Genomic DNA, 24,065 nt, shown 5'->3' with positions numbered 1-24,065 from the left:
GTTTTCATTTGTTTGTGTGTCCCACAGAATGCATCCTACCACCCATTTCAGGCACTTCATCACCTCTAGTTTCCTCAACTGCTGTTCATTCACCACCCATATTTCTGCATTTGCAAACCTTCGTTTTTAGCTTCTTTGACATTCTTCTGTCACACACTACCCCTGACACTCTGTGCCAGTTGGCTGTAGCCCTTCTAACTGTAGCTTTGATCTCCTCATTCACACTTCCCTTCTCCTCAATCACCCCTCCTATATACTTGAAGTTGTTCACCTGTTTCACTGTTTTCCCTTTTTTCTCAGTTTTCATCTTATTCTGAGTCCCCCATTTGCTGCCATGACAGCTGACTTACCTATACTCAGTTTTATCCCATGTGTCTTCAGTTTTGCATTACATTCCCTTATCATTTGCTGAAGTTGTTGTTTAGAATCTGCTTGTAATGCCACATCGTTTTCATACATCAACTTTGATGGTCTCTCCCCTCTAACCTGTTTGCTAATGTAGTCCATAACCAGTATGAACAGCAGTGGGCTCAGAACTGAACCTCTCTGTGAGTCCAAACACTGTACTTATGTTACTGAATCCTGGTACACAGCCTGCACCAGTTCCAAACCAGATTTCCTTGAACCTTATCATATGCTTTTGATAAGTCTAGGAATGCCAATCTGGTCTCTTTCCTCATCTCTAGTTTCTTCCCAAAAATCTGTCTCACTGCAGACAGTGGGTCAGTTGTGCCACAGCCTGATCTGAATCTGCACTGCTCATCTCCCATCTTACTTTCTGCTACTCTGCATATTCATTTATTAATTCACTTTCTCCAGCACTTTTATGCAGTACTACAGGAGTCTGATACAACTGTACCGCTCACAGTTTTGAATGGTCCCCACTGTTCTTGTACACTGGCACTAGTATGCTTATTCTCACCAGTCATATGGGATACACCATTCTCTCTGTACTGTTGTGAATGCCCTCAGGAGCCATTTCTCCCCTAATTATAGGTTCATAGGTTCATAGGTTTATACTAGGCTATCTGCCCTAAGGCATTTATAAGCCTAGCCCAAATTATTGTGGCTTACGCCACCCCTTATATGAAAAAATACTGTGCCCATTAGTTTGTTGTGCCTCTGTCCAGCAGTGACCCAGAGATGATTCCCGGGGTAAACCTACGATCTCCCATCCACAGGTCTAGATTTCTCTTGAACAGAGTCAGCGAGGTGCTCTGCCTCACATGGACCGGGATTCACCCAGCATCTTAATTATATTTACCTTGATCTCATCTGAGCTTGCTGCTTTCTCTGACTTCATTTTATTAAGTGCTGTTTTTATTTCTTCTATGGTGGACTTTTCTTTCTCTTTCATTGTAGACTGTGGCTGGGTCAGTACAGCTTCTGTGTGTTTTTCTTCATTCGGAAGCTGCTGAAAGCACTCCTTCCTTCCATCTCTGATGTTTTGCGAACTGGTGAGAAGTTTGTTGCTGGCATGCCTTATGAAGGGTGTCTGATAACTGTCGCCTTTATCTTTCTATTTTTGCCTTGCAACCTAACAGAGTTTCCTTGTACCATCTACTGGGTTTCTTTCCAAATACTGGTAGAGTACCTCTGATGTCTTGTTTGCTATTGTGTCTGCTCTCTTAGCCTCTTTGTTAGCCATCTGGAATTCCTTTTTTAGACTGTTTTACCTTTTATATCTCTCACTTTTCCCTGCACTCATTTTTTCTGTTAACTTCATTGACTTCTGCATTCCACCACCAGCTTTCCTTACATACTTTATTAAATACCTGCCTTCACTGCATAACTGTTCTGTAGTCCTCACATGTGATGTTTTGAGGTGCTGCCATTCTCCCTCAACTCCACCTATTTCCTTTTCTTCCTGAGATACCAGAGCCCTGAGTATTTTTTTGAAATGTTATGCTTTCAATCCAGTCAACTTCCAGGTCATCTGCCTAGTCTCTGTAAAATATATAGCCTGCTCTGACCACAGCTTACAGCTGGATGTGGCCACTAGTGCTTAGGCTGTGGGCTGACTGTTCACTGGGGTTGACTTTGCAATAGTTGATTCTACGTTACTGCCCTTTACTTACTAGGAGGAGGTCTACCTGAGTTGCATGCTGGCCAATTATGTATGTGATCTTGTGGCTTTCTTGCAGAATCCTTTGTTGGCTACTGTCACTCGTCTGGTCAGGATAAAGCAGACAAGCAGTCATGGGTTCTGTTCAAGCAGCTTTATTACACACAAACACATCAGGAATGAAGCCTTGTAACTTAAACTTATAAGCACACTGACTACTACATTTACACGTGTTAACACTGTGGCTGTTCTCTCAAAATTACACTGCTGCCTGCACATGCTCTGTATTTATATGCATGTGCTACATTTGGAAATGCTTCGTGCATACACATGCTTTGTTCTACAGCTACCTTCAAACCATGCACCAGTTTGAAGTGGCCTCTCCTCCTTTATTCCTGTTGCCCCACCCATGTTGACCCAGGCAGTCCTCATATCCTGTTCTGACTGTCCGATATGAGCATTCCATTATCAACACCAATTCACGCGATCTTGCATTGGCTAGAAGGCCCTGCAACTTCTTTCTGAATGCACTCTTTTCCTCACTATCACAACCCTCTGGTGGGACTTAGGCTGAAATAATGAATAATGCCCTGTCCTTTCACTGGAGTCTGATTGCCATAAGTCTGTCACTAATTCTGATAAGGTCCTTCACTGTCTTCTGAAGCCTTTCCTTCTCCATAAGCCCCAAACCATTTCTAGTATGTCCTACCCTACAGTAGAAAAAGTCTCTGGATCCCAAGCCCAAGTGGCTTTGCTGCACTGTCCTTCCATCTTGTCACTTGGATACAGAGGATGTCCACCCTTCTTCTTACTGTCATCATCCACTTTCCGGCTCTGTCCTGTCAGTGAACCTATATTGAGTATAGCAATCCTTAGCCCATATTTAGCAAACTTAGTTTTATGTCTAGCTTTCGCTCAAGAGAGCCATCCCAGGGAACCCAAGCTGGGCAACTGGACACATTTTAGATTGTTATTTAAACCAAAACTGTTAAAATGACATTAGCAGTGATTCACTGAGTCTACAGAATTAAAATCATAGATTATGGAAAAAGGTGAATATTACCTGACCAAATACAAAAAGATTTGAGAATATTTCTGACAAATGGTCTGTACATAGAAAGAATTGTGTTTTGAATGTGCATTGTAAATTGTTCACTTTTTTATTCTTGTTACAGCTCAAAGAATGCTTACTTACTGTTCTATCAAAAAGACGGAAAAGTTGACGGTGAGTATAACGGATTTTCTTTTTCAAATTCTTAAAAGATATAGGTTTGTATTTTTCACAAATGAGGTTTTAGTGGACTGAGATGGAGAGAACATTTGATGTTTGTAGTGTTCCAGTTTGAAGAACTCAAGCACTTCATTACCTTGTTTGAAAATGTTAAATGGTGTGTAATGTTGGTGTTACTAATTGGTTTAGGGCAAAAGCGAGAAGGAAACCATTGCAAACATCTTTTCAGAAAAATGTCTTGTATGATATTTGCACATAACTTTTTAAACTTGTGCTTTTCTATGGGGATCAAGCCCTTCACAGTCCCATGCAGGAGGCATCACCTTTTGCACCACTGTATATAATATAAAGAACTCTGTCATCAGTGTACATTGGAAAGAAATGGCATCCCCATGCAGCACAGCCTCATTCAGATCATTTTAAAACAAGTATTCCTCAAATCACTGGACTGCACCTGAGTATTATTAAATAACCAGAAAAGGCTAGTTCTGGTCATATTATGCTGTTGAGCATCTGGCATTGAGAATGGGGCCATAAACTACCATGCCAAACATAATCAATAGTTTTGTAAATGTGGAAAGCTTCCTCCATTTTTTTATTTTTTAAGCCAGCTATGCTAATGAGGATCACAGTGGTAGCAAGTTGGACAAACTAGACTCCACTTTGCTGGCCTCCAACAACTGTTTCCAGCTCCTTTTGGGGTTTTCTCAACCCATATTTACCATCTACCACATGAGCTTTATTGCATATTAGACAGAACATAAGTTTCTCAGTTTGGTGTAATCCTGTTTGTAATGGAGGCCTTTTCTATATGGGAATGCTCAGCAAACCTTGTCAGTTCCCTGTAGTTCACAAAGTGTTTCCACTGAATCCAATGCCTTCCAGGCAAAGATAAGTTCTCATACTGCAGTATTGCACTTGTTTTTGAATGTTTAAGTGATTGCTGCTTGTATTTTGTAATTTTCTGAGCATTTAAAGTATATTTTTGCTTTAAATTGCCTATTCTCCTTTACTGTTTGGTACTTGAACTGTTTTGTCTTGTAATTACCCTGTAGAGGGATGATTTAGCTAAGGAATAAGTTGCTTATTTTTGCATTGCACATGACAGTATTTTTTTGCTGCGCTTTACATTAGGAGGATAAAGGTCATCCATCTTGTGCAGAAAATGTTTGCCTGGTCTGAGGGGCTCAAAGTGTAGTCATTTATTGGCCAGAGGGTGCAGAAGTTAAATTTCAGTTTCATTTCTGCTTCTGTAAATTAGGCACATTTGCACAGAGCTGCTATTCTCAGTGCCATGCACAAACGCAGGTGCTTGGACAAGTAAGTTTACCTATAAAACTAACACTAGATCTGTAGCGTGTAATTTATTGAAGCATAGCATGAAGTTAAGCTCAGGGCAGCTAGATTGCATGTTAGGTAGCTCTAATACCATATTCTGGCACTATCTGATACCATATCCAAGGCACTACTTAACTCTAGTCCATAACCCCTAAGACCATCCTACAAAATCTTTGTAAATCCCAGTCCTCAAACCTTAATAGCCCACCCACGGGTCTGGACAACACAGATATGCAATTTCTAGATGTCTTCATAGCCAGCTTGGTAGATATGGGCATCCTGAAGTAATGTAGCAGTTGTTTCATGTTCAAAGAATTGTTTATCTTGTTTCCTTAAAAAAACTAACAGTATTTGAGAAATGTACATACAATTCCCTTGGAGGCAACAGTCTCACTTACAAACAAAGTTGCTAAGAACACACACCCTACATACACCACACATAGTGTCTTATCACATACACGCACAGAGCATCTTGTGCTGAGACACTAAAAAGCAATCTCCCCCAAACCTCAAAGAGTTCCTAAGCCTGTAATCAGCAATGCTTATCCTCAGCTATCTCTAAAGCCCACAACAAAAGTACCACGAAACACCACACATAAGCCTACACACAATGGACCCCCAAAAACAAAGCCCATAAGGCAAACAAACAATTTACCCTGGACTTTTGTCATAGAAGACTCCATTGCTTGACACACATGCTCCACTTACCATACTGGACAAGGAGAAGATCAGTGTTAACTGCTTATCTGGCACCGGGATCCGCCAAGTTACATACTCATTCAAGTCATTGCACCACAGGTAACAGTATGATTCTGTCATGTAAATGACCTGAGAGGTACCTTTTTGGGCTATATGAAGAAAGACATTGTGGACTTTTCTGAATATGTATCTCAGACCAGTATGTAGCTTACACTGAGCAGCATTCTACCTTCACCAGGGATGGTGTCACAGTATGAACAAAAAATAATTGACTTAAACAATTGGCTTAGTTTCTGTTGTCATTCTTAGGGGATTCAGTATTTGTCAGCCTGGGAGGACATGGTCAATAGACCACATTGCTTTGCCAAAGTTGGCCTGCATCTGTCTCACCTAGGCTTCCAGATTTTGGCTAAAGCATTATCCACCTCCTTAGAGCCTTTTTTCAGCATTGCCAAAGTGACCAACCAACATAGCAAAAACCCAAAGGGAACTAAAGGTGTTACCTCTCAGTTCTAGGAGCCTTAACAAGATACTCCACACTATGCAAGCCCTAATCACTCTAGAGGATATAGATATCTGTGCCATCTGTGAAAAACTGAGGGGCTGCCAGCCCAGCCAGATAGAATTTTGTAAATAATTCTATGTCATTGTAAATATTGATATGATCCACAGGCTTGTGTAACAAATGTAAGAAAGTCGTGTCATGTTCCGAGCTTCAAAAATTTAAGCACAGTGCATCCTGCTGGAAGAAAGCTGATAAGTAAAGGACTTTATGACTGTGTATGATCTCAAGCTTGGAGACAGGATTTCTGGGCCAGGAAATTCTTTCTATTGTTCTAGGACAGAGATAATTGCTAGGTTTCACATGCTGAGCGTCTTTTATTGCTGTGGCTTCCTGGCAGGTGCAGACCAAAGAGAGATGTTGAATGTTGAGTTCTGTTAGCCTGGGAACTTATGTCTTTCGGCTTTTCCCGGTTAGGGGTCGCCGCAGTGGAACTCCGGTCTACTAATGTTTGGCAGTAGATTTTTATGTGCCAAGTTGCCAGCCCTGACGCACAACCTTCAATGAAGGTATGCCCATTCATGCATGTCTGCACACAGAAGACGCTCTAGCTGAGAATCGAACAGGACAACGTCTTACTGTGAGGCGACAGCGCTACCTCAGCATCACCACCGCAGTTTGGGAACTAAACCAGAGAAATGACAAGAATGATGTAATCTGAAACGATTCAGCAGGAATGTGTAGTATCAGTTTAAGGGCTGTCTCAGAAAGAAAAGAGAGCATTTTGTACTTGTTTCTGAACCTTGAACACACCATCTCACCAGCACTGTGCCTTGCTCTGTAAGTGGGATCTAGATTATAGGTTCATAGGTAGGTACTAGGCTATTAGCCCTAGGGCCTATATCAGCCTAGCCATAAAGGTACCCTGGCTTTCGCCACCCAAGAAAATTATTTCCCTGTGCCCCTGTCGAGCAGAGCCACAGAACTGATCCCTGGGGTGAATTTCCTTTTTAAGTACAGTCAGACCTCTGCACATATGGCTACTGCATGGCTCAGAAGCATCAAGGGATTACAAAAACATGGTAGAGCCAGCAAACAGTGGACCATAATCTGTTTATTGAAGGAAGAAGCAAAGAAACATACCGGTTTCGACCGTTAGGCATTCCTCAGTGTTTGCAACTGTTACAAAATCCACAACATACATATAGAGAGTGGTCCAACGCCACCTGCAGTCCATAAGCAAAATTACACACATTTATACATTCATTTTTATATATATTCATTTAAACCAGGGGAAAAAAGTGCACCTAATTTAATAATCCATTTCTTTTCCATTTTGTTTAATATTGCATGCCAACCAGATTTATTACCTTTATTCCGTTGTATAATGTCAATCACAGTAAATCTAAACTTGGCTTTTGGGTGTTTAATTGTATGTTTGTACAGTGCATTCGTAGGTTTACAAGTCCTAATGTCACTAAGATATTCTGAGATCCTAAATTTGACACAGCGGGAAGTTTGTCCTACATAAAACGCTGAACAATTGCATGATGCCAAATAAATCACCCAGTCTGATTGACAATTTGCAAAGAATCTAATAGAAAAAAACTTCACCAGTGTTCCTACTAGTAAATTCCTTTGTTTTATTCATATTATTGCAATGTGTACAGTGACCACATGGGAAACATCCCAATAGAGGGCCCCCTTGTAAGGTTATTTGTTTAGATAAATTCTCATTCTTGTTGATATGTTTATAATGGTTGAAAAAGGACCCCATGTTCCGACCCCGTCTATATGAGAAGTGACATCTGTCATCCAATATTGCCCTAAGTTTATTATCTGCTAGCAATATATTCCAATGCCTCCACACACAGTTGATAAGAGTGTCTGTATTTCTCCCATATGTAGTAACCAATCTAATTTGTGAGTTTGATTTCTGTTTATGCTCCTTATATTGTAGTAGATTCTCCCTGTTTGTGTTAGCAGCATACCGTCTGCCTTAAACGATATCACCTTTTTTATATCCCCGGTTAGAAAACGTTGTGGATAAATCTGACTCATAGGTGGTAGATGTGCTTTCCTCTGAACAAATCCTCCTCAGGCGAAGAAATTGTGATTTTGGAATGTTTCTGCAAATATGGGGGGGATGAAAGCTGGAGTCATGGAGTAAGGATTTGTACTGGGGATATTTACGATAAATTTCTGTTGTTAGTGTATGATCTACATTTCTTGTTACTAACACATCTAAAAAGGTAATCTGATTAGTGTCATAAGTTATCGTAAATTCAATACCCCATTTGTTTTCATTCAAATAAGTCACAAACTCCTTAAGATATACGATGTCAGATCTCCATACCATCCAGAAATCATCCAAATATCTCCTCCATATATCAGTTTCATCAATGTAGATGTTATGAGCTCTGTCATGAATAATTTGGTCTTCAATGTAGGCCATAAAAAGGTCTGCATATATGGGAGCAAATGAGGCCCCCATGGCCGTGCCTTTGGTCTGTAAATAACATTCATTGCCACAGAATATCACATTTTTGGTTAACACATGTTCCGCCATGCATAGTAACAGTGTATTGAAACCTGGGGGGGTATAATTCTGACTTTGTTAACCAATATTCCAAAGCATCTAGGCCAGCCCAATGGAGGATGTTGGTATATAATGCAGAAACATCCAAAGTACACAAATACCACCCTTCCTCAAGCTGCATATCTGTTATTATCCGGAGGAATTCAGTTGTATCTTGTATTCTTGCTCTAACACATTGGAGCAAAGGCTTGAGATGTAATGTGAGAAATTGAGATAATAGTTTAGTGATAGAACCTCTACCCGAGACTATCGGTCGACCAGGTGGATTGTTTGGGTCCTTATGGATCTTAGAGAGGAAGTAAATGTATTGGTTACAGAGATCTGTTACTGTAAGATAATGTTGAGTATCTTGTGTTATGATGCCTTCCTCAGTAGCTAGTTGTAAGAATTCATCTAGTTTCTTTTTGAATCCTAGTGTAGGATCAATCACCATATGTGTATAGTATCTATTATCTGATAATTGTCGCATCACTTCAGAATTATATGATGACCAATCCTGTACTACAATGGCACCCCCCTTGTCACCCCCCTTGTCTGCTGTTAGTATTACTAGTTTCTTGTTGTTAGCAAATTCCACAATAGTGTCCATCTCCTTCCTGGGCACATTATTCTGTTTGACGTGGGAATCCTTGAAATTGAAGTGTAAATCTTTGAGAGTGGTGTTATAGAACATGGATACAGTCGGATGCATGGGTGGCATAAATGTTGATTTATGATATCTGAATCTGGCATCATTATCTAAATTGCCTTCTGTCTGAAAAAACAGTTTCAGGTTAAGTAATCTACAAAACTCAGAGATATCATTAGCAAATGAATCTTTATCAGTGATTTCTAATATGTGTTTGTCTATGGTCCTCTCATGATATGCCGCCAAAAACAAATTCCATTGCTGATTTGTGTTGAGCTTCTGCCCATTGTTCCAATAAAATGGAATCTGCTTCGGGGACCAGCGGTTGTATCTTAACCCTCAGTCCCCTGGGTGATATATCTTTGGTCAAGTAGGCTTTGAAAAGTTTGGCATACCACACGTTTCTCAACCACTTTAGAGTCCAGTATACAACATTCTGCCGACTCGCCAGCTTCTAAAAGGAGAAACTCTTTGGGCCCTTTAACCAAAGGTACAAACGGGGTGGGAGGAAACACAGGGGTGGAAAACATGGTAGACCTATTGAAACTGATTGTTCAGAAATAAATAATGTGTTAAACATTTCATCTACAACACTGTCCACAACACAAATTCAAATTCTTAATAAAGGACTTAATTTTATTCCTGGTTTCTTTATTTCTGAAGATTCATTTGCTAATGATATCTCTGAGTTTTGTAGCTTACTTAACCTGAAACTGTTTTTTTTCAGACAGAAGGCAATTTAGATAATGATGCCAGATTCAGACATTATAAATCAACATTTATGCCACCCATGCATCCAATTGTATCCATGTTTTATAACTCCACTCTCAAAGATTTACACTTCAATTTCAAGGATTCCCACTACAAACAGAATAATGTGTCCAGGAAGGAGATGGACACTATTGTGGAATTTGCTAACAACAAGAAACTAGTAATACTAACAGCAGACAAGGGGGGTGCCATTGTAGTACAGGATTGGTCATCATATAATTCTGAAGCGATGCGACAATTATCAGATAATAGATACTATACACATATGATGATTGATCCTACACTAGGATTCAAAAAGAAACTAGATGAATTCTTACAACTAGCTAGTGAGGAAGGCATTATAACACAAGATACTCAACATTATCTTACAGTAACAGATCCCTGTAACCAATACATTTACTTCCTCCCTAAGATCCATAAGGACCCAAATAATCCAACTAGTCGACCGATAGTCTCGGGTAGAGGTTCTTTCACTGAACCATTATCTCAGTTTCTCACATTACATCTCAAGCCGTTGCTCCAATGTGTTAGAGCAAGAATACAAGATACGACTGAATTCCTCCGGATAATAACAGATATGCAGCTTGAGGAAGGGTGGTATTTTTGTACTTTGGATGTTTCTGCATTATATACCAACATCCCCCATTGGGCTGGCCTAGATGCTTTGGAATATTGGTTAACAAAGTCAGAATTATAGCCCCCGGGTTTCAATACACTGTTACTATGCATGGCGGAACATGTGTTAACCAAAAATGTGATATTCTATGGCAATGAATGTTATTTACAGACCAAAGGCATGGCCATGGGGGCCTCATTTGCTCCCATATACGCAGACCTTTTTATGGCCTACATTGAAGACCAAATTGTTTGACAGAGCTCACAGCATCTACATTGATGAAACTGATATATAGAGGAGATATTTGGATGATTGCTGGATGGTATGGAGATCTGACATTGTATATCTTAAGGAGTTTGTGACTTATTTGAATGAAAACAAATGAGGTATTGAATTTACGATAACTTATGACACTAATCAGATTTCCTTTTTAGATGTCTTAGTAACAAGAAATGTAGATCATACACTAACAGAAATTTATCGTAAATATCCCCAGTACAACTCCTTACTCCATGCCTCCAGCTTTCATCCCCCCATATTTGCAGAAACATTCCAAAATCACAATTTCTTCGCCTGAGGAGGATTTGTTCAGAGGAAAGCACATTTACCACCTATGAGTCAGATTTATCCACAAGGTTTTCTAACCGGGGATATAAAAAAAGGTGATATTGTTCAAGGCAGACGGTATGCTACTAACACAAACAGGGAGAATCTACTACAATACAAGGAGCATAAACAGAAATCAAACTCACAAATTAGATTGGCTACTACATATGGGAGAAATACAGACACTCTTATCAACTGTGTGCGGAGACATTGGAATATATTGTTAGCAGATAATAAACTTAGGGCAATATTGGATGACAGATGTCACTTCTCATATAGACGGGGTTGGAACATGAGGTCCTTTTTCAAACATTATAAACATATCAACAAGAATGAGAATTTATCTAAACAAATAACCTTACAAGGGGGGCCCTCTATTGGGATGTTTACCATGTGGCCACTGTACACATTGCAATAATATGAATAAAACAAAGAAATTTACTAGTAGGAACACTGTTGAAGTTTTTTCTATTAGATTCTTTGCAAATTGTCAATCAGACTGGGTGATTTATTTGGTATCTTGCAATTGTTCAGCATTTTATGTAGGACAAACTTCCCGCTGTGCCAAATTTAGGATCTCAGAACATCTTAGTGACATTAGGACTTGTTAACCTATGAATGCACTGTACAAACATACAATTAAACACCCAAAGGCCAAGTTTAGATTTACTGTGATTGACATTATACAACGGAATACAGGTAATAAATCTGGTTGGCATGCAATATTAAACAAAATGGAAAAGAAATGGATTATTAAATTAGGTGCACTTTTTTCCCCTGGTTTAAATGAATATATATAAAAATGAATGTAGAAATGTATGTAATTTTGCTTATGGACTGCAGGTGGCGGTGGACCACTCTCTATATATATGTTGTGGATTTCGTAACAGTTACAAACACTGAGGAAGGCCTAACGGCCGAAACCGGTATGTTTCCTTGCTTCTTCCTTCAATAAACGGATTATGGTCCACTGTTTGCTGGCTCTACCATGTTTTTGTGAATTTCCTATTTCCCATCCAATCATCAAGATTTTTCTTGAAGAGTGCTAATGAGGAGCTCTATTTGACATAGATAGGTAGTCTGTTCCAAAGTATGCGAAGTCTCTGGGACAGGAATCTATCCCTCCAGCATGTTATGTTTATTGTGGTGACAAGGTTTAGGTCCCTAGAGAGTGTAGCTCAGAGGGATTGGGATTTCTTTAAGTGGAGCATGTCCAACAGCTCTGGATTTGACATAGCTTTGTATTTTAGGCAGAGATAGCCTCTGAGTAGGCGATATGCAATTGAGTAAAGCTGGAGTTTTTTGTTATGGTCTGTGTAGGGCATCTGTTTGAGGCCAGTAATCCTCTTTGTGAGGTATTTCTGTGGCCATTCCAGTTGTTGTAGATGTCTTGTGAGGTACATGCCAAAAGGGGCGTTGTACTCTATAATGGGTCTAATGAGTGATGAGTAAAGGGGAACAATGACCTCTTTTTTTCTGGATGATAAACCTTTTGTGATGAGGTGAGCCACGTAGAAGGATTTCCTGACCACTGTGGCGATGTGATTATCAAAGGAGAGATTACTGTCCGCCTGTGTCCCAAGGTCTCTTATCACACTTTCGGCATTAAGTAGACTACCAGTTATGTGGCAGTTCATGGGTATAGAGTTTTTACCAAAGGGGATGACAATACACTCTTTGGCACTGAGCTTCAGGTCATGGCTTTGACACCAGGCATCTGTTTCACCGAGGCCCTTTTGTAGTATGTCCACACCGTTAGGAGTTTCGACTATGGCTCCTAGTTTGCAGCCATCTGCAACCTTTGTTAGCCAAAGACCTTCTGTGTTAGCCTGTACTTCAGAGAAGTAGATACCAAACAGGAGAGGACCCAGGACTGAACCCTGTGGTACTCCACTTGTCATTGGTCCGAAGTCGGATTTGGAGTCTGCTACTTTCACAATGTGGGTTCTGTCCGTGAGCCAGTTGGCAACCCATCTTGTGACTTAGGGATTTATACCTAGTTTAGTGAGCTTATCTATAATTCCAGAGTGGGGGATGGTGTTGAAAGCCTTGGCGAGATCTAGATAAGCTGTGTGAACCACCTTACCCTCATCTGTGGCTTTGGTGACTGCTTCAAAGAAGTCAGTCAGGTTTAGGAGACATGATTTGCCTTTTACAAACCCGAACTGTGTGGGGTCCAGAGATTGGAGATTGCTAATGTCTTTGTTTATGAGTTCCATGATGATACATTCCATGGCCTTGTAGACCAGGCTTGTCAGGCTAATGGGCGGTAGTTCTCTGGGTCCATCGTGGCTCCCTTTTGTGGAGTGGGATAACTGTCACAGTACACTATTCAGTGGGCACAAAGCCTGAGATGAGGCTGTGATTGAACATGATACTTGGGTAGGGTGTCAGTTCATTCTGTAGTTTGTGTAGAACGCAGCCTGGGATATTGTCAGGTCCCATGGGTGCTGTGTTCTTGGCTTTGGAGAGTGTGTTTTTTACCTGTGCAACCGTGATAACAGGAACTTTGCATTCTTCCGGTATAGAGATGGGCCCTCTAGGGGACGAGAGAGGGGTAAAGCACTGAACCTGTCTGCCAGGATGTTGGCAATATCAGTTGGTTCTGTATATTTAGTGCCATTGTGCTCTAACTCGGAGCAGATCTGAGTGTTGCCATTGAGATTCTTGACATAGCTATAGAATGCTTTGTGGTTGTCTTTAGAGTCAGTGGCAATTTTGTTTTCATAACTAGCTTTGGAGGATTTTATGAGGGATCTCAGCTTCTTAGTGAGGTTGACCAGGGAGTTCCTCCAGTCATGGGAATTTACTCTCTTTTGCAACAATTTCTTTCTTCTGTTGTAGAGTTTGTTTATGGCAGAGGACCACCAGATTGGCTTCCTTTTTTTGGAGGATAGCGTCTTGGTTCTATTAGGGATAGCATGATCCATGCACTCGTGTAAGTGCTTATAAAGTGCATTTGTGTAGGATTCGGCAGTCGTACCTCTATTGTCTTATTGGGGATCTGGAGAGAAAGGGAGAAACCAGACCCAGACTGACTGTGATCTCTGTGTGCTCTTAAGGGAAATTGTACTTTACTGTGTGTGTACTTGTTATCCTCCCAATGTGATCACCCTCACTGGTGTTAGTGGTGAGGATTGAGGCTCCTTGATTACTGGGTCAGTGCACATGTGTCACACTGTCACTGAGACATGGTTTAAAACCACAGAAAGTACTTTGATGTTCTAGGCTACTGTGCCTTCTGCACTTTTAGACCATCAAACACACAGACAGGAACTAATGGAAGAGGTGTCTTGATCTACATTACCAACAAGTGTACTTCAAGTCTGGTTAAACAGGATGATACCGTGGAGTTTATCCATCTGCAAATCACCGTAGATAGAAGTCCCTAACCATTTTTTAGCAAACTGTAAGTCACCATCTATGTCACAAGAATCCCAAAACTCTTATTTATACATACCAGAGGAACTCTCCATTCAACCAAACATGGTGTTTATGGGAGACTTTAACTTCCCTTCCTACACTGGCTCCTAACTTGCAGGCACATTTCCTGGACTTAATTAACACAAGTGCCCTTGATAATTTAATGTACACTCCAACCAGTGGTTTAAACGTTCTGGACCTAGTTCTCACCAGCAAGGGAGAAAGCTGCACCCCCCCCCCCCCCCCCCCATGTGTCACATTCTCACTTGCCAAAGCTGTCTCCTTCAAAATAATCATCATCTTGAGAAAAAAAAACAGCCAAACCTATTACATTTGGGAACTATTATAAAGCAAACTACATCCTATTAAGAGACAGAGACAGTTTGTCAAAAATCAGTGCTCCACCTAACCCTGAGTTCACAACAGCCTATGCAGAATTGTTCACAGAAACATTATACAAACATTTATATGACTGCTTAGAGACTGCTATACCTACCAGAAGTAAGCCCAAAGCAAACACCAAAAACAAACCAGACTGGTGAAATACTAATCTTAACAAGCTGTATACCAAAAGGAAAAAAATCATGGCCAAAGTCAGAATGAGCAACTGTCATAATAACAAGAGCTCACTAATTAAACTAAATAGGAAACTAAAAGTGCTAATTAAAGACAATAAGGCCCAGTACTAAACCAAGATAGCCTCTCAGGAAAAAGACAACCACAAGGCTTTCTACAGCTGCCTGAAACCTCCAACATGGAACAGTTTGCAGAACTGGTAGTAAATGGTGCCACCTTCACTGAGTAGAGTGATATAACAAATTTTCTGCCCAACAAATTCATCTCAGACTTCAGCCCCTACTCCCCATTGCCACCCTCCGTGAAATCACCACCAAAGTAACGCCTAAACTATTAACCAGGAGCAGGGTTTTGCTGTACTCTAAGGCTAAAAACACAACTTCAATGGGGTATGATAATATCCCAGGTTGCCTCCTAAATAACCTGAAACATAACCTATCAGGCCCTCTTGAGTCATTTTTCAACCACGGCTTCATAACAGACTTTGTACGAAGTAAAGGGTGGATGGCAGCGGTTATCCCCTTCACAAGGTTGGACTGTTAACCAACTGAAACGACAAACTCATTAGTCAACTAATATGCAGAGCCATGGAATGAATTCTCATGGAAATGATCAGCAAAGACATAGGCAAACTACAGACACTGGACCCATCCCAGTTTGTTTTTTGTCAAAGAAGGTAATTTCTACTAAACCTGCTAGACTTCTTTGAGATGGTAACCAAGGCAATGGGTGAAGGGAAAATGGTGCCTAGTATATACCTATGAACCCCTGCCGTCCCACCACCACCATACATGGCATACACTGATGTCAGTGCAGTCTGTGTTCATATACACACAGATATCCTCCTGTGTTTCTCCATTTAAACTAGAAGCTTCATCTTCTGCTGTGTGTTGCAGCCAGGCGGAAAGCAGTCCCATACCCACCACCCTCGAAGTAGAGCTGCCCAGAGCCACTTCATATTCCTCTTCTCACAGCCAGCCTTCTTGCACCCAGTTTGCTGTTGCATGAACATGAGCCATTAGTCACATAGGGGAACTTTTATACCAGTGGGTTAACTGTTTCATACATTCAGCCTAGGGGAAAAAAAACTACTCTACAAGATTGTTTATAGCCCTGCTGTCTCACTATCGTAACATGGCTTATGAAACAAGTGTTTGCTGGTCAGGCAGCATAGAAACTACTGAGCCAGCTCCAGGCTCAGGGCCTGCAGTTGAAATCCTTTTAAGACATATATATATATATATATATATATATATATATATATATATATATATATATATATATATATATATATATATAGATATATATATATCTATATATAGATAGATATATATATATATATATATATATATATATATATACACACACACACACACACACATGAAATGTCTGCATCATGTGCTACTGTCTTTCAATGTTTATTTCTGTGTTTAAGTAAATGATGTTGTCAGTGGCATGGAGCAAGCTTCCTGTGACATTTGTTAACAGAATGTCCATTGGAGCAGTGGTTATAAACAGAGTTTACTAGCTACTGTGAAAGAACATGCCCCACTGATGCATACTGTTAAATATGAAGGAATTAAATTCCAGAATATCTACTCTAGAAGATTTTGGTGTTTTTCTTTTTTGTTTTTTAAATCTAGATTTGAGATTTTTGAATCCCTTGAGAATGTTATTACTGTCATGCAGCCTATATAGTTATTCCTTAACTTTGACTGAATGGACTGACTGACTGCCCATTTACACTAGACTTGTGACTGAGCCATTGTGTTCCAAAGGTGGTCTCTTCATCACCCTACTCCCAAACCTACAGAACCTATCACTACAGTCTGGTAAATTTTGTATTAGTCCACCTTGTCAGGTATTCTTTGGAAAATACTTAATTGTTGCTTTAAAGCAAACTTTTATGTCCCTGCACTTATAGGTTCATAGGTTCATACTAGGCTATCTGCCCTAAGGCATTTATAAGCCTAGCCCAAATTTTTGTGGCTTACGCCACCCCTTATATGAAAAAATACTGTGCCCATTAGTTTGGTGTGCCTCTGTCCAGCAGTGACACAGAGATGATTCCCGGGGTAAACCTACGATCTCCCATCCACAGGTCAAGATTTCTCTTGAACAGAGTCAGCGAGGTGCTCTGCCTCACATGGACCGGTATTTTATTCCACAGCATAGGGAGTCTCTGAGTGATAAATCTATCCCTCCAGCACGTCCTATTTATATCCGTGCTAAGGTTTAAATCGCTTGCTCTAGTGGTTTTGGTGGATTTGGATTTTTTGAGGTGGAGCATGTCCATTAATTCCGGGTTGGACATGGCCTTGTATGTCAGGCACATGTCACCTCTGAGCAGACGGTATGCGACTGAATAGAGCTGGAGTTTCTTCAATCTGGCAGCATATGACAGATTTTGGAGTCCCTTTATCCTTTTGGTGAGGAACTTTGGGGTCTCTCCAATTGCTGCAGATGTCGGGTGAGATGCATCCCGAATGGGGCATTGTACTCGATCATTGGTCTGATAAGTGAAGAGTACAGGGGAACAATGACCTCACTAGATCTGGATGTGAATCCCTTCATGATCAGGTGGGCAATGTAGAAGGTCTTTCTAACCACTTTAGCAACGTGAGTGTCAAAAGAAAGGCCACTGTCAACCTGGGTCCCCAGGTCCCTGATAACCTCTTCTGTGCTTAGTGGATTGCCACCTATATGGTAGCTTGGGGTTACCTTGTTTTTCCAAGGGTATGACTATACATTTTTGGCGTTTAACTTCAGGCCATGGCTCTGGCGCCAGCTATCTGTTTCCGTGAGTCCCTTCTGAAGGATATCCGTGTCCGATGCACTTTCCACTATGGCGCCCAGTTTGCAGTCGTCAGCAAACTTTGTCAGCCAAAGTCCTCCCATGTTGGCCTGTACTTCTGAGAAGTAGATGCCGAACAATAGGGCCAAGGACCGAGCCTGTGGGACACCACTTGTGACCGGCTTGGAGTCTGACATAGCGCCAGCAACTCTAACCCTGTGGGTTCTGTCCTTAAGCCAGTTTGCAACCCATCTTGTGACATATGGGTTTACATTTAAGCTGGTAGTTTTTCTACAATACCAGTGGGGTATTGTGTCGAAAGCCTTTGCAAGGTCACCGCCTTTCCCTCATCAATGGCCTTGGTGACTGTTTCGAAGAAGTCGACCAAGTTCAAAAGGCATGATCTTCCCTTGACGAAGCCAAACTGGGTCAGGTCCAATGTCTGCAAGTCCCCTATATCTTTGTTTATGAGCTCCATTATGATCCTCTCCATAGCTTTGCAGACTAGACTTGTTAAGCTTATGGGGCGGTAATTACCAGGGTCCGTAGAGGCGCCGCCTTTGTGGAGTGGGACCACAGTTGCCATACGCCACTCCTTGGGCACGTATCCTGTGGTAAGGCTGAGATTAAACAGCTGCCTTATGTGCGGGTTTAATTCCTCATTTAGCTCGTGTAGCACACAGCCGTGGGCACCATCCAGTCCCATTGATGCTGTGTTTTTAGCTTTAGAGAGAGCAGCTTTCACCTGCGCATTTGAGATGTCTGGGAGGCTACACTCAGCTGGGATAGATGTCCTTCATGGATGCATCTGCAGTCATAACAACTGGGTTGTCCTGTCGTCAGGCAGCCCTTCGGTCGGCCGGATTCCAAAGTCTGGGTCCGCTTCGCTGATGTCACTTCACCCGACGCCATCTCTGCTGGTCTTCGGGTATAAAGGCATCAGCCGACGCCATTTTCCTCAGTCTTTCTTGCCGCGTGGCGCCCGAAGCAGAAGCTGTTCACAAGTGCCGGTCGGTCAGATCCAGAGATTACTACTACCGAATACTACTTCGAAGACTTCTAAAAGCTAAGTACCCCGTTGGGGACTCTTTCTTGCCTCAGCCGATGTCAGAAAAGTCAATAACTGTTTAACTTGTGGGAAACAAATACCTCATAAAGATTTCCACTCTTACTGTTTGCCTTGTTTAGGCCCAGACCACGACGTAGCAGCCTGTTCGGCCTGTGCTTCATTCAACCGACGAACGCTTAGGGCGCCGGTCGGAGTTTGCTGAACAGTTTTTCGGCTCAGATTTTACGTACATTATGCCGCCGGATCCTCCGACTACCCAAATTGTTAAAAACGCAAAGAAAAGACCGACACTCGGTCCGCGGTTTCGCCGAAACCACGGTTAAGCAAACGAGTGTCTCGGTTTCGGCCAAACCGAGAAAACTGATCAAAATACAGCGAATCAATGACTACTACTGAGGTTTCTGCCACTTTACTTGAAACAGCCTCAGAAATTATACCTACAACTGTGGTTACTAGTGACTTATCAGACACCATCCCTTTGGATGTCTCTACCCCAGCACGTGGTGCTGCTAGGCCTCCTGCAGCCATGTCTATTAAGGCCTTTGCCAGGGCTAAAGCAGCCAAATCTACTAAATCAGTGCCTGTTAAACCCCCCTCAACCAGGCCCACTTCTAGTTCACAAATGCTTACTCTGGCAGAAGATTTAATATCCTTAATTAGGGGATCTCAATCTCACCCAGACAGGGCCTTTCAACCCCCAGAAAAGAGACCTAGAGCAGAGCCCCCCGAGCCTGTCTCCTCTGATGATTCTGCGGATGACTCAGATATTACAGACCAGCCAGAGGCTCATTTTTCCAATTATGAAGACTCTGATACTGAAGAATCCATTCCAGCTGCCTCTCCACCAGAGGAATTCTCATTTGGGGAAACCTTACATGCCATGAGAGAACAATTCCAATGGCAGCAACAGGATTTCTCAGATTCCAGAAAAAGACTTAGAACTTTTCTGCACTTACCACAACATAGGCCCTTAGCTATACCTCCTGTCCTTTCTGTTGTGGACGATGCATTTAATGATGTCTGCACTGCACCTGATTCCTTACCTCCAGCCCCTGCCAAACCAGATAGATTCTACAGGGTGCCAGACACTCATCACCACCTACACAAGGCCCCACTTGCAGACCCCAAACTATATCCCAGGGGCCTAAGGCAGTAGTCTCGACCACAGCAAAAATCCTATTCCTTCTGAAAGGGAATCCAGGTCTTTAGACAGATGGGGCAAAAGTTTACACCTCTGCTACTCTCTCAGCTAGAGCTTTAAACTGTCAGTTTCACATGATACAATACCAAGAGTTTATGCTTGATCAGTTAACTAAAAGCTATCCTCTGATGACTCTATAGATAAGAAATATGTATTAGAAATGGTAAATAACATACAACAGGTTAGTAACCATTCTTTAAAATGTGGCTATGATGCATTGGAGGCTTCATTTAGATCAGCCATGACTGGCACAGTGATAAGAAGACATGCATGGTTGAAGGAACAGGCCTTACGGATCATGTTAAAGCTAAGTTATTAGATGCTCCTATGGATAAGGCCAGTTTGTTTGGTACACCTGCCCAGCAGGTAATGAAGAAAATGGAAGAAAAGGCAAAATCTGTACAAACGGTGAAAGATTTCTTACAGGTTCAGCCCCCAAGGTTTAGCAGGAACTGGCCTGCCAAAATTGGTCCTTTCCTGACTCCACAAGATCCCAAAGGGGCAGGAATAGGCGTTCCAGAGGCAGAAATCAATCCAGAGGGGGTGCCTACAGAGGACGACAGTGGCAAGGTAATAACAGAGGCACAGACACAGCCACTACCACTGCAACAGGACAATCACAATGACTTGACTCTAACTCCGCCTACCAGGGAACAAATAGCAGCACCATTAGGCGGAAAATTAGCATTATTTTCAAAAAAATTGGCACTATGTCACAAAAGACAAGTGGATTTTGCAAACCATAGACCAAGGTTACCGGTTCCACTTCCACACTTTACCAGTCAAAAGAGGAATGCCAAACCTGCCTCCAAATCAAAAAATAGAAGCTCTACAGCAGATAATGCAATTAACAAAGATGAGAGCTGTGGAAAGAGTACCAATAACAGAGCAAGGCAAAGGATTCTACTCCAGACTATTCCTAGTTCCAAGAAAGAAAAAGTTGGAGACCTATTCTCGACCTGTCCATCTTAAACACATACATCATTGTCCCAAAATTCAAAATGCTGACCCTACAGCAACTTCTTCCCATGCTGGGCAAGGAGTGTTGGCTGGTAACTCTAGATCTCAAGGAGGCATACCTGCACGTCCCCATCCGACCAAATTGCAGAAGATACCTCAGATTTCTTGCAGGATCAGAGCACTATCAATTCTCAGCATTGCCCTTTGGCTTATCTACTGCCCAGAGTATTCACAAAATGCCTGGCATCAGTAATCGCCCACTGCAGACTACAGGGAATCCAAATTTATCCATACCTGGACGACTGCCTGCTACAAGCGGACAACAAAAGCAAGCTGACAACAGATTTGCAAAGGGTCATTTACTTGCTACAAGCCCTGGGATACACAGTCAATTTTCAAAAGTCAAGGCTGATACCATCCCAAACAAGGACCTTCTTACTTGTCCAATTGGACACAGTAACACAAATGGCATTCCTAACTGCAGAAAAACAAAAGAACTCCCTCTTTACTTCTTGGCACTAACAAAACAGAACAAGCTAACAGCAAGAAAAGTTCTGCAGGCCTTGGGCTTCATGGCATCATGCATAATCTTGGTCCCACATGCCAGACTGCATATGAGAAAACTACAGTGGTACCTAAAGAATTTATGGTCCCAACACAGGCACAGCCTAGAAGCAGAAATACCACTAATCCCATGCCTAAAACAGGAGTTCCTATGGTGGGCTCAAGCATGCCAGACAAATCCAGGCCTACCCTTTCACAACCTTGAGCAAGCCAAACCATCACAACAGACGCCTCAGACCTAGGATGGGGGCTCACATGCTGGACATATGTGCAGGATTGTGGACTCAGGACCAGCTACACCTGCACATCAACCAAAAAGAAATGCTGGCAGTAAAACTGGCAATCCAAAAATTCAGCCCATTTCTCAGAGAAGGCCATTTGATGATAAGGACAGACAACACCACAGTCATGTGGTACATCAACAAACAGGGAGGCACTCATTCATACCCCCTATGCAGAATGACTTTGGACCTTTGGAACCTGGCACTCAGCTACATCATCCAGTTACAGGCAATGTTTGTACCAGGAAAGGAGAACACTCTAGCAGACATATTAAGCAGAACAACCTCGGATGCTCACGAATGGATGCTACACCCGGACATCTTCAAGACCATCACAAAGAAATGGGGAATGCCGCAGATAGATCTATTCGCTTCCCCTCTCAATCACCAGCTCAAAAAATTCTGCACAAGGACACTCCACCCACTTGCATGGAAGGTGGATTCACTCTCCTTCAGCTGGAAAGGTCTGACAGCATATGCATTCCCACCTCTTCCCTTGATACACAAGGTATTACTAAAAATCAAGGAGGAACGTCCAAGGATAATCCTGATAGCTCCGAACTGGCCAAGACAACACTGGTACCCATTGCTGAGGAGCATGTCTCGGGACAAAATGTGGGCAATACCCCTGATGCCTTTGATGTTAACTCAGAACAACTACAGCATCATGCATCCAAACCTAAAAACTTTGCAACTGACTGCATGGAACATCACATAGCAGCAACTAATCCAGATCTTTCCCAAAGGGTTAAGGACATTATCCTTGAAGCCCGCAGACCTTCAACAAGAAGGAACTATGCAGGAAAATGGAAAAGGTTTGTCATTTGGAGTGCTGAAAGAGGAAAAGACGTGTCGAATATAGATATTGCTAACATTCTGGAGTATTTGGCAGAGCTTCTACATACAGGCCTGTCCTACTCCTCCATCAAGATACATGCATCAGCTATTTCAGCAGAATACAGCTTTGATCCACCGGTCTTTTCACATCCTCTACTCAGGCAGTTCCTCAGAGGGATCAAGAATGTAAAACCTCCTAGGAAACCACCATTGCCAGCTTGGGACTTGAACTTCGTGCTAGAAAAGTTGACACTCCCGCCTTTTGAACCAGCAGCAACAGCAGACCTACAGCATCTATCATGGAAAACTGCTTTCCTACTGGCAATAACCTCAGCAAGGAGGGTTTCTGAACTTCAGGCCCTAATGGCAGTACAACCCTTCCTAATCTTCCACCAAGATAGAGTGTCCATGAGAACTAATCCTACATTTATGCCTAAGGTGGTATCCAGAGTGTCTTTAAACCAGGCAATCCACCTACCTACCTTCTTCCCCAACCCACAAAACAGAGGAAAGAATGCTGCATACCTTGGATGTACATAGACAGCTACGCTACTACCTGGACAGAACCAAAAGTAACAGAAAAACTGACCAGCTTTTGTAGCCTATGCAACAGGAAGAGAAGGAAAAGCAATTTCCAAACAGACAATCTCCAAATGGATAGGAAATTGCATACGATTCTGTTACTCCTTCCATGGAAAACCAATTCCACAGAACATAAGACCTCATTCTACAAGGGCAACAGCCACTACCACAGCCTTCTTACGAGGAGTGGCAACCAAGGACATTATTGAGGCGGCTACTTGGACCTCCGTGCATACATTTGCCAAGCATTATAATTTACCTCTGTATTCCAGATCCCGAGCAGGGTTTGCCACTGCTGTACTGCAAGGGATACTAACCACACCATAATTTCTTCTTCCTCCTCCCCTAGTTGGCTATGGTATTCTACCCAGTTGTTATGACTGCAGATGCATCCATGAAGGACATAGTACAGTTTTGTACCTACCATAAATGTAGATGTCCGAACTGGATAGCATCTGCAGTCAGGATTACCCTCCCTCCTTCCCCTCTGTGGTACTCCTAGGGTATTTACCCCCCTAATAGCTAGCTGGTGGGGGGGAGTTTCTTATGGTGTATTTGTTTGTATATATGTACATACATGCTTATGTCTTGTGTTTGCCTTCTATCTTTTTGGAAACATTGGCATTTATCCAAAGTTTAGCCTTCCAAGAGGGCAACTGGCATCTGGGGCAAGAAACACTGAGGAAAATGGCGTCGGCTGATGCCTTTATACCCGAAGACCAG

The 24,065-nt window shown here is 42.0% G+C and overlaps 1 protein-coding gene across 1 annotated transcript in view; it reads left to right on the top strand.

Moving 5' to 3' along the window:
• LOC122798607 (ubiquitin carboxyl-terminal hydrolase 20-like) overlaps positions 1-24,065 on the top strand; it is a 1,084,102-nt gene that overhangs the window by 845,130 nt on the left and 214,907 nt on the right. The window contains exon 9 of the mRNA XM_044067685.1: positions 3,241-3,290. Coding sequence (XP_043923620.1) covers positions 3,241-3,290 — 50 coding nt within the window. The remainder of the gene's footprint in view (positions 1-3,240; positions 3,291-24,065) is intronic.

Source organism: Protopterus annectens, chromosome 3.part1 (genome assembly GCF_019279795.1).
Source record: "Protopterus annectens isolate FY-2018-M chromosome 3.part1, PAN1.0, whole genome shotgun sequence".
Classification (NCBI taxonomy): Eukaryota; Metazoa; Chordata; order Ceratodontiformes; family Protopteridae; genus Protopterus; species Protopterus annectens.
This window is presented reverse-complemented; position numbering and strand designations above follow the sequence as displayed.